The 12,657-nt window shown below is 37.1% G+C and overlaps 1 protein-coding gene across 1 annotated transcript; it reads right to left on the bottom strand.

Moving 5' to 3' along the window:
• Positions 1-1,926: 1,926 nt before the first annotated feature.
• LOC128218729 (uncharacterized) lies at positions 1,927-8,768 on the bottom strand. The gene is made up of 2 exons (XM_052926417.1): positions 8,578-8,768; positions 1,927-4,705 (listed from the first exon to the last, which is right to left on the bottom strand). Exon 2 carries the CDS (start codon positions 4,671-4,673, stop codon positions 2,169-2,171), a length of 2,505 nt encoding a protein of 834 aa, XP_052782377.1. The 5' UTR covers positions 4,674-4,705; positions 8,578-8,768; the 3' UTR covers positions 1,927-2,168.
• Positions 8,769-12,657: the final 3,889 nt, after the last annotated feature.

Raw genomic sequence — 12,657 nt, 5'->3', positions numbered from 1 at the left:
TAATTTATTTATGAATTAAGTCATCATACTGTATTTGTTGTTGTTGTTGTTTTGAACATTGTTTACGATGTTCAGGAGTCAGGCCCGGATCACTCTTTTAATTTAAAATATTCCACCTCTGATACCAATTTGTAACACATCTGGCTCTCTTTAGTCTCTGTCAAGATGGCGGCTAATTAACCGATGTAGAACAAGGAAAACAACGTGTCTCATTTCAATAAACGCATTTCTCTAATCTTTCAAGTTCAATCAATCAGTACATCTCCAAGCGACTTTATTTTCTCAATAACAGTAGCACGGCATCTTACAAGGTCATTAGGATATTTACTAAATTACATTTCATAGTGTGTTTCTGGTCGAAGGTTATCAAAAGAGATCTGATCAAATGCTCAGGTAAAAATAATTTAATTGCAGATTCGGAAAATGGCCCGCTTATATACCCGACAAGCGGCTTGGAATTTCGGAATTAGGAAATCTAAAGAATGGAAAAATCCCTAGGAATATATCAGGCAGTGAGTTTAGTCAGGGAATCCCTACTTTAAAAAAGACAGTACTTCGGTCGTGGAAATATTAACAAAGTGCAGTAACTGTTTTTATGGTAAGTAATTACCACATGACAATAAAAACTGGAAATAACATTTATGTTATGGAAATGCAAAAATTCACGACAACACAATAGTAGATTTAGATCGAATTTTGTACGTTTTTTCCAAGTGTGACTACATTTCAGCCTAAAGGCAGGTGAGTTCCGCTTTGGATTTATGTCTTAGACTCCCTGGGAGCATTTGAAGCTTGGGATACCATAACGATTGAAAATAACTCCGTTCTTGCTTAGATCTTATTGTGGATATGACAGATATATGTCATAAGTTATATGTCTTATTATAATGTTTCGTGTTCTTTTATAAGTACTTGTGCATAATGTCGCCGATTGCTATGTTTTGTCAGTCCTTGTTTGTATACGTTCAAGCAACTGCCAGAACCCTAAATAATCTCGATATTTCCAATATATGATAGGATTTAATATACAATTGAACGGAACCGTTTTAAAAAATTGTAAGGGACAATGCCAGAAAGTTTGAAAATAATCGGCCCAGTGGTTTCTAAGATGTAATTTGAAGCCAAAACGACGGACAGAGAATGATCACAATAGCTTACCTTGGGCTTTTTGTGCTCACGTGAGCTAAACAGTAGGGCAGTTTAAATATACGTCTTTTTGAAGCAATATGTGTAATTTTTGTTCGTTTATTTTTTCACAACGTTTACCTGCATTTGGATCAATGAAGAGTATCTTGGCAACACAAAATGAATAGATATTCACATTGACTCAAAGTTGCAATTACCTTAATATAATCAATACTTTATACAGCAATAGATTATATGAATTAAACTCTTATTTAGAATGGGCGAAGTGAGCGTAGCGAACACCCTGTCCTTATCATTAATTCAGGTCATCTTATTAATTTAGAATACAACCTCATTGGCTGACCTATTGTCAACGCCAAATCTGACACAGGGTGTGAGTATCTGATGAGTGGCACTAGGCGGACGTTTAAACACCTGCAACAGTTGAAATTCTCAGAATAAGCATATCTGCAAAATGTAGGTTGTAATTTTATCTATCATAACACAAGGTCAGTCAAAGGTAAAATGGTCACCCTTATTTTTAAAAAAAAACACACATGCATAATAAAAAAGTAAATGGTTATACCGATACAATAGGGCTTCATATGAATTAAAACAAATCGAAATGTCCTATATCTTATTGAAATCACACGCTTTTCTTGTCAGTTTAATACAAATTCGCACACTTTTGGGCATATGCATCAATCGTCATATCTCGTTTTTAATGATTTTAACGAGTTAGCTAGATCAATAGGCGAATTTTTGAACACTGCAAAAATGGTTTTACGGAGAACCGACAAATACGGTTTTCGGCTTCTTTATTTCCACTCGTACAGCATGTGGTAAACAAACACGTCCCTCGATTCCCTACTATGGTCACATTGTAACGTTTCCATTGTTGGTTGTGGTATACCAAGCTCAACGCCAAGAAGCCAGATGGCGTTGATGCTTGCAAGCTTCCTAGCAATAACATACAGTTCACTATCTTCTGGCATTCGGTCTAATTCTACTACTTCGTCTTGTTCCTTTAACTTTCTCATAAATTACAATGCATCCTTGTACCAACTACCAAGCACATCCGCTTTTGTGAGAACATGCGCCTCGCCAAGTGCATGGTGGTCACTGCATGTCTTTTCGTCTTCGATGATGAAATCATTTACCCTAAACAGGCCATGGTTGTGCGTGTCCAACTTTGGACATTGCACGTACTCTTCAAAGGGTAAGACTCCTTTAGCTGATCGTGAACGCGGCAAGAGTCCAAGAATAGCCCTGAGATGTTTGTTTAATGTTCTTCGAACTGTTTGACAGGTGAAGGTATCTATTGCTTTCTCCGAGTCAACTTGGCTGGTCATGAAAGCAATTCTAAAGTAAATGTTGTGATCTTGATACCAGAGCCTTAACTGCGAGAGGGCTGATGTCTTGAACACTCCTATTCCGTTAAACAGCAGTGTCTGCTCATTTGCGTCCGTACTGTATTTGGCAATTTCCCAAGTACGAATACTAGCTGCAAGAAGTCGGTGAAAGACAGCTGGAGGCATAAATTTGTCGTTGAAAACAAAACATAGTGCTGGAGTTGTGAGCCAGTTGCTCGGATTCTTTAACTCACCCAATGTAATTTTATCCGGCACAGCTTTAAGCTGACAAGGTACAATGTAAAAATCTAACATTTTTACATTATAGGGGACAAGTTTGAGTTTGTCTCTGTCTAAATTGACATCGAATTCTCCCTTCTCAGAAGCATATCTTGACTTTTCCTCTTCATTGTCTTCATACATTTCTATCAGTACTGGTTTGGCCAAGATGTTGAGGTGTTCCATGTACTTCACTACTATATCCCCGTGTGCTCGAACGTTTTTCGGGCTCCGTTCAATAATTTCTTCCAAAAGCTTCGGCTTTATGATAGCTAACTCCCTGTACTCCTTTCGAAGTGCCGTATTATCCGATTTCCCATGCCTGTGTGTAATAAAGCACTTAAACGCGTCAATAATCCACTGTGGAGAAATGACAATGTTGTCTTTCAACTCATCTGTATTAAAATAAAGAACATTTCCAAACATATGTTCCAGCTGAAGAAAGAGCCGTAGTTGATCCTCGTCAACTGGCATAACATTTTCTTGGTTAGCTTTTTGTATTTCATTAAACGTTACGATCTCTTTGCGATTTTCTCGCATGGAGTCTAATGACTTTTCGAGTTGTACAAAGCTTGTGGGGTATTTTTCATTCCAGTAAGGTTGCTTTTCTGCAATCTGTTGCACTTCATCCCTTATTTGATGGTAAACTGGGTCTTCAGGCTCAAGGTTATTTACCAGGAATTTCTTGTCATGAACATGTTGCAAAATTGGTGTATCTATAAAGGACTCCAATGCCTTTTCAAAGACCGCTTCCATTTTTTCTTCTTTCTGTTCCTCACAACATGTCATCAGATCTTTGTGAGTTCCAATCAAAATGACTGTTGGTTGAACTCTATTATTTTGAGCCTCAGTTGAACAGTACATATGTATGGAATTGAGCCAAAATCTAAAAGCATCTAAATACGTGAAGTCTTGGTGAAACAAGCCAGACTGTGAATATCCCTTTTCAACTCTATTATTCAGATCTTTAGTCATGTCCATGAGAAGTAAATAAATACATCGGTTGTTTAAGAAAAAGTGATGGGACGAATAGTAAAGATTCTGTCCCGCGAAATCCCAAATTGAAACAAACGTCTCGTTGCTGTTTGCTGGAGTGTCCAATGTTGGAAGTTTATTTGCCAATTCATCCAGAATCACTTTTATGATATTCCCATCATGTTGAGATTGTAACTTCTCTTTTAATTCAACCTGTGTAACTTCTCCTGCTGGTGCATTGCCTTCCTCGTCAGAAGGTTTGTCGAACATTGCGTTCCTAATTCTATCCGCAAACCCAAACATTTCTGACCTATCTACTTTTATCCACTTATTGCTGGTATCAGACTTACAAATATGCACATCGATTCCTTCTGTACTTTGTGAATGTTCTGCGTCGGGAATTTCTCCATCTTGAGATGCATTGATATTGTCAACTAAATTATTAACAAGTAATGTTTTGCCGACTGACTGAATGCCAACTACCATCAGTCGTATCCTACGACGGAATTCATATCCTTTAACCAAAGCCTTTGCATACAGTACAAATGCACTCCCATCCAAATCGTCAAGTCCTATCACTGTTGGCCATTTTTTATGATCTGTGCCGATAAGCATTTCAGAAACAATTCGACCAACCAAATGAAGTTGGTGATAATTTTGAAATGCTAACAAAAGAAGCTTAGTTTTCTTTGAAAAAGATGTAACCTCTGCTTTCTTGAATATAGACGAAATTGATGCATAGACACTCTCATTTTCATCTTCAGACACAGAATCTCCGTAACGCCGTAGTTGTTCCACAATTTCTTCTTCGGACGCATTTAATCTGTGATACTTCAGATCAGCAAGGTCTTGTTGCGGGGTTATGTCTTTTATGATCTTAGCTAAAGCCTTGGCTATTCTACGATAGGGCTCGTTTTTATCTCCTTGGCCTTCTGCCATCATTTACATTGCAACTGAATGTGTCCTCAAAGTGTCTGCAAATAAAAACGTACGTTGAATATACAACATTTCCTAATCATAACTACGACGACATGTTTCACTATGATATATAATGCATAATATTAGTATATTACATATCAAGTTATAGTGAGAACATATTTTGTAAACTTTTAACAATTAAGAAGGGCGAGGTGACAACAGCAAAGGAGCCCACATAGCGATCACGCTGAAGTCTAAAGTTTGTGATTCATCCATTGTTTGCAGTTTTTGACGTTATGTTACCACACAATACAGCGTTTTCACAAAATTAAGAAAGGAAGATTGCAATACATATTTATTTAAAATTTCAAACAGGAAAGGCCACTCAACTGTATCAAAAGCTTTTTTTTAATCTAAAAATAGAAAATCGCCATCTAAATCAATTAAATTGTATGAAGTCTAAATGCAAACCATCACTTAGTTGCAAATGTGTTGACTTTAATGCGTTTAAATAAAAAAATCTTAACCGGAATATCTAGGTCGAATACTCAAGGGCCATAACTTGCATTATATGCAAAATAGAGTTATCTTACTTGACTGAGTACGTAGGTAAGAGCGTTGGGTGCCGTTGAATAAAGTCCAAATGCAAGACATCACTTAATTACGGATATATTAACTTAAGTGTGCTTACTGTAACATGCAAAATGGATGGCTTGGAACAACTTATCTTATCTCCAATTTGCAAGTCATGAAGTATTTGCTGAGATATTGAATGTGGTAAAACGTAAAACCTTAACAATAGTATAAAACAATTGTGGGAGTAATTATCATCGTTTTTACGATGATTTACTCATTTTGAAAATTTGCTCATTTTGCGAGAATTTGCCCTTGGGAGGGACAGGGCTCATTTTGTATGATGTTTTTGCCCTTTTCGAGGTTTAAGGAAAATAATATACGATGTTTTTGGGTCTTTGTGAGATTAAATTAAAAAATAAATAATAAAAAATGCTGTATAACGCTGTGGTACTTTGTTGTACACGAGAAACAACTGCTTAATACTACGAGTTGGATTACGGTAAAGTGTTATTCATCTTAAAGCTGCACTCTCACAGATTGGACGTTTTGACAGCTTTTTTATTTTTTGTCTTGGAACGAGCCAATTCTTGCGAAAATTCATGGAAACCAGTTATATAAGACTGCTGACAAATAATTAAATCGCAGATTTTTATATTTTAAGTTCGAAAATTAATGTTTTATGCATTTTTCTTAAACCGTTAGTAACGGTTTAAGCAATAAAACATTAATTTTCGAACGGAAATATGCAAATCTGTGATCTGATCTTTTGTCAGCAATCTTTTAGCATTGGTTTGCAGATATTTACGCAAAAAAATGCTCTTTCCAAGACGAAAAAAGTTGTAAAAATGGTACATCTGTGAGAGTGAAGCTTTATACATGATTGATAGTTCCTTTTATTCTGTAAATATATCTAAATAACTATTTTTTTCTTGCCCAAGGTAAGAGACATCATATAGTTTTCATACATATACGACTTTAAAAAATACACAAACATTTTATTTCCGCCACTCGAGACAAAGTCATCCATCTTCGTATTAGTATTATTAAACTCTTATTGACACGGTTGAACACTCTTATTTGTGTCCACATGTTGTCAAGTATGTATGACCTGAATGCAATACGGATGTTTGTATTGTATATTGGATTGATAGTTACAATGATTAAACAGCGGCTCGCTAAGTTGCTAGTGAAAGTAGTGTAGTGACGTCAGAGACTTCATGTCGCGTTTAAACATGAGCGAATGTATGTGCCTGAGTTTGTAGCGCGCGCCCTAATGATAACGTATCTTTGTGTCAAATGACGGGAGATAAACTCTACAATTCATACAACGAGTATTTGCAAAGCTCATCTAGTTTCCAGTTAGTTATTAGCAAAATAGCGCTGATAAACAGATATATAAAGTTTTAACATTGAAGTTTTAAGCAGACGAGCTTTCTTTACACAAGAAACCCCTCTGCGTTTGATGTGCTCACCTAGTTATAAATTTAAGAATTTCCTTATGAAATCGATGTTTATAAAGGAAAATATTTACACAATGACAAAGTATCTCTGATCTTAGAAGTATCTATCTTTTTGCATTAGTAATGGCAGAAAAGGTACAAGAGGAAAATATGGCGTAAAATATAAATGAGGTACAATATATAATTATGAGGTACAAGATAGATGAGGTACAAGATAGATGAGGTACAAGTTATATGAGGTACAAGATCAGTGGCGGATCTACCGAGGGGCACATAGGGTCCGTGCCCCCCAGCGGGCCGGTAAGTAATGTTTTTTGGGGGCACATCTTTATTGATTTAACTGAACAGCTAAGTTGTTTTGTCACAATTTAAATTTTATATCAGCATTTGAGCAAATAAACAACCTGATTATCGAGTATTATATATAGTATACGAAACGAAAGTCTTTTGAAAAATGACATCGGGGCCCGAACATTCGATAAATAAACGGCGCCACATTAATACGCGTAAGTTTACTGTTTTGAAACTTTCCATTTCGGCCATTATTATCGTCTAGTTCTCTGAATTAAACTAGAGCGTATTTAAATTAATACATAATTTATTTGAAACCCTTTTTGGAATTTGTTGTTGTTTTAACTTCAGTTAACTTAAATTTATAACAATGACATTCGAACAACCTACAGTATCGTTGAGTGCAATCAACATACTGTAGGATAGGTTTATATAGCACTTATTTTAAAGGGACTGTCTCACAGATGATAAAATAGCGAAAAAAAAATTGTCGAATAATGACATAAACTTGGCATCGATGTGTACAATACATTGAAACTTACTAATTGAAGTACCACATAGTTAACAATTTATTTAAGATTAGCAGTTATTTCGTATTTTTCCATTAAAAAGTTTACTGGGTATGTATACAAGGTAGAATTCATTCCTTATGCGTGATTGGCTAGTCGGTGTTATCACGTGATATTATCGAGTAGGTTTTTAAGTGTAAGTCTTGATAGCTCAGTAAGAAACACGCTGAATTTCAATTTTGGCGACGCGGGTTCGAACCCGGTCTCCGACACAATCTTTTTTTTTTACATTTTGGTACTTTTTTTACAATTATGACATCAAAGCGCAACACATTCTCTTAGATAAATGTCCTAAGATTCGTTACAAAACTGTTTTTGGTGCAAATCTGTGAGACAGTCCATTTAAAGCATACATGTGATGTGTGTCTCAGGTGGACGAGTGGTTAACGACTTAAAGTCTGTTTATCAGTCGACCCTGGTTTGATTCCCCAAAACGGCTAGATATCTTTTTTGTTTTTTGAAAGGTTTATCTCAGTAAATGATATCTTTTTAATTCAATTTATCTGCCAAAAATTATTGACAGTGAAGACAAATGTTAATTTCATGTCATCATATGATTAAAATAATGCATTTAAAAAAAGTTTGATATGTTTATAATTAGTTGTGCCCCCCCCCCTCCCCCCATTTAGAAAGTCCTGGATCCGCCGCTGAAGATATAGAGTAGAAAAGGAAACAACACTTAAGTAGCTAAAAATATTTAATTATTTTCAACCACAAAATATCAAATAAATGAAATGAAATTGTATTGCAGTATTCTACAGAATAACATCAGCAACAGATGCAGGGTCCGGTGAACTATGTACATAAGAAAAGTTAAAACAGAAAAGAAAAGAATGTACACTGACACATTACGAACCTACATTTACCTAACGTCATATAGTGACTGATGATCATGTACTTCATTTTGAATACTTTGCATCAGTTGTGGATGTTTATGTAAAGAAATAATAAACCTGAAATCGCTACAGGATGTTCACGAACTCGAGTTCGTTTTGAACAACTTCCGAGACAATGTTAAAAAGATCTACTCACCGGCAAACTGTATTCCTGATTTGACACTAGGTAAGTGCGTAAGTATTATCGATTTTAAAAACATACGTTGTCGTTGACCTGGAGGTAAAAGTGAAGCATGCGTGGATGTAGTCTGGAGTTCCTTCCCCTTTCTGCTACGCATCTACCTGTCTAATTAGATGCCGGGAACCAGAACGCGTGGATGGTGTAACGATAACGATAGTATAAGGGGAATGAACTCCAGACTAATTTGCGTTCGGAACTCCTCGGCCATTTTCTATCAAAAACAACCACGGATGTATATGGAGGGTTTAGTAATTTCAGTTTAGCAGTTAAACTTAATGACTTAACTCTTGAGAATCTTAGTTTAATTTTTGCAATAATACACTGCACTGGCAATCAATTTTAACTTAGATATACCAATACACGTTAAAACACTGCATTTAATTTAGTATTATATTATTCAAAATTTACGGACTACCTTCACTGATCTACTGGCATACATCCGAGGTTGTTTTCGATGAAAAATGGTCGAGGAGTTCTGAATGACTAATTTGATGTAACTAAAATGTTGTGGCGATTAATGGAATACGCAATACAATTGGATCATAAATAGTGTTGCCGTATTTATTTATATATGTAACGTGTCTATGTATACCTATTCATAAACTTATATCAAACTTTGTGTAAAATATAAATTATGTTTAATGGTATCATGTGGGGGGGGGGGGGTATGCATATTGGTTCATGGCAGGGGCGTAGGTAGCCCTCTTTTCATGTTGATTCATAATTGTGCTAGGGGGTCCGGGGGCATGCCCCCTCGGACATTTTAAAAACCATGGTGCAATCTGGTGCATTCTGGGCGTTCTGAGATGCTTAATTTATTACTGAAAAATGGACAGATTTAGAATTATGAAGTCAAGTACGCATACTGCAACTTTGGCTGATTTTTGTGTGAAGTGTATGTGGATTCAGTCGCGTACTCGCGTATAGGCAGCTGCGCGCCTGGTAGCTATTAGATTTTATTGCGTTTGGGTTATTTAAATTTTGTCATTTTTTTTCAGAAATGTTGTAGGCCCAGGACCTGTGATATAAATGCATGAATAAAAATGCAGAGTCAACAATTATTTGACCCTTTACTGTTCAGAAAAATGCATGTTTAAATCGCTTATTTTCAAAATTGGATTTACGAACATGGGTAGTTTTCTTTAATATAAACTTAGAAAAATAGGAATTGTTCATTACGTTAACAATTTTACGTCTTCTTACTTTCCAATACATTATAAAACCATTTAAGTCGTTGCCAATAATTTGTTTATGAAAAAATAGTTTTCTGAAAAGTAAAAATAAAAAATAATAGGTGTATGTGTAAGTGTTTTTAACATAAAATAATGTATTTTCAGGCTAATCTCCATTGGTCACGGATGTGATGACGCCGCCTGGACCATGAAATAAATGGTCATCTTGGTTGAGATACTGGATCTTGATCGTTGGGGTAACTAAGTCTTTATATTTGAGGTAACTGGATCTTGATATGTGTGCCTGTCGACGGTGCTACCGCTCCCGTTGCCGACATTCGTGCATCCGTGGTCTTTATAAGTGTATCAATCGCCGAAAACTGTGCGCCCTTCGGTGTGGTAACCGCTACTCTGGTCGTAATTTGAGCGGTCGCAGTTTTGGTAACTGCTCATTGCCGAAAATGTGCGCTCGTTGATGTGGTTACCGCTACTCTGGCCGTAATTCGTGCGGTCGCTGTCTTGATTACTGCCCATGGCCGAAAATGTGCGCCCGTTGGTGTGGTTACCACTACCCTGGTCGTAATTCGTGCGGTCGCGGTCTTGGTAACAGCCCATGGCCGAAAATGTGCGCCCGTTGGTGTGGTAACCGCTACTCTAGTCGTAATTCGTGCGGTCGCGGTCTTGGTAACTGCCCATGGCCGGAAATGTGCGCCGGTTCGTGTGGTAACCGCTACTCTGGTCGTAATTCGTGCGGTCGCGGTCTTGGTAACTGCCCATGGCCGAAAATGTGCGTCCGTTGGTGTGGTAACCGCTTCTCTGGTCGTAATTCGTGCGGTCGCGGTCTTGGTAACTGCCCATGGCCGGAAATGTGCGCCCGTTGGTGTGGTTACCGCTGCCCCCTCCGTTATTCGTGCGGTCGCGGTCTTGGTTACTTCCTGTGGCCGAAAATGTAAGCCCGTTGGTGGTTTCCGCTGTCCTCTCCGAAATTCGTGCGGTCGCGGTCTTGGTTACTTCCGATGGCCGAAAATGTGCGCCCGTTGGTGTGGTAACCGCTGTCCTCGTCGTAATTCGTGCGGTCTTGGTTGCGGGAACTGCCCATGGCTGAACAATGTGCGCCCGTTGGTGTGGTAACCGCTAGCCTCTCCGAAAACCGTGCGGTCGCGGTCTTGGTTACTTCACATGGCCGAAAATGTGCGCCCGTTGGTGTGGTAACCGCTGCCCTCTGCGAAATTCGTGCGGTATTGTTACCGTCCATGTCGCCGAAAACTGAACGCCCGTCGGCGTTGATACGGCTGCCATGGCAATAGTACATGTGTCCGCTATCAATGCCAGTTTAAAATGTTTTAAGATAATAAATGGGAGTGCATGTGTTAACATTTGTTACATAGCCTTGATTATTCCTTGATTTTCGTGTTTGTTGAAGGTTAGAATACCGCAGACACGTGTACATATTGTCCAAAACATATAAGCATTCAAACTGAATATGCGTTTGTATATGTGTTCTTATTCGTGTTCACATAGTTGTATCTATAAGAGTTCTGACAAAGAATAAGATGGCTTATTAGTTATTGCTCGTTTGCCAGTTTCGATAAATCGTCAGTAAAGACCCATTTTTATCGCATTATCAATTTAGCGCGTGTTTATGTTTTTGTCTTGTTGAATGTTAAAGAAATGTTAAATCGTACGTCAACAGTCCGAATAAGATATCTATAAGAGTTCTGACAAATAATAACATGGCTTGCATACGTTTTGCAAATAGTTTAATAAACATTATAGCATTCGATCACCGTGCACCACGTACTTTCCCCGCCGCGGTATGGTAAGATGCGCATGGATCTTCTTGGTATTGCGCGAGACAAGTGTTCAAGAAGGGGACATTCACTGGCACCGGATTTTCAAACTCAATCATTTTTTAAAAAAATCAAAAAAAATAATCTTATAATTCTTTACTAAAAATTATAATACCGAATATGTGAAAAAATATTGATTTTTTTTTTATAAATATGCACTTTGTTAGTATATTATACAGTACAAAGTGCATATTTATAAAAAAAATCAATATTTTTTCACATATTCGGTATTATAATTTTTAGTAAAGGATTATAAGATTTTTTTTGATTTTTTTTAAAAACTGATTGAGTTTGAAAATCCGGTGCCAGTGGGTTCATTAATGCCTTGTTATTTGTCCCATATATAAGAAAATAACAGTCTGGCCACGATCATATGTAATGTAATTGCGCTGCACTGAATAACTTGCATTCGCTTTGTGGACGGTTGGCTTTAATACTTATTTCATATTCGTCCCATATATGACTACGTTGCAGCCGCGGGATACGAAAAAGCAGATGGAAGGACACATGTGAAACTTATACAGAACAGATGTTAAAACAGAAGTTCTGCAGAGCGAGCGTTGGCGCTTGTTTGTTTTTGTTTGTTTTTTCATTCCAAGATGTGGCATTACTCGGCTATTATTAAAGCCAGTGTAATGGAACTTACTATACACGTGCGTATTATCTCTAGCAACATGTATGCTAAGTTTCATTTGAATATCTTAAATGACGACACCGAGGCTATAACAATACCCCATTCGAAACGCCCTATGGTCAAAACGTCTCGAATTTGGTCAACACGTCCCCATTCATAGTCAGAACGTCCCCAAACAATAGTCAAATCGTCCCCACCTATTTAATTCTCCACAAACATAATGTTATTTAATATTATTCACATACATGTAGATTTCTTTAAGTTTTACTTCCATGGTCAAAGATGTTTCGTCGAAATAAGGTGACCTACAAATGCCTTTTCAAAAGTAAACTTATCTTGGAACATTTCCATTACGTTACATAAAACAAACAACATCTAA

The sequence above is a fragment of the Mya arenaria genome, chromosome 15, assembly GCF_026914265.1.
Source record: "Mya arenaria isolate MELC-2E11 chromosome 15, ASM2691426v1".
Lineage (NCBI taxonomy): Eukaryota > Metazoa > Mollusca > Bivalvia > Myida > Myidae > Mya > Mya arenaria.
This window is presented reverse-complemented; position numbering and strand designations above follow the sequence as displayed.

What these genes read in the sequence shown, in the direction of transcription:
- LOC128218729 (XM_052926417.1), bottom strand. Translation starts at nt 4,673, where the DNA reads ATGATGGCAGAAGGCCAAGGAGATAAAAACGAGCCCTATCGTAGAATA.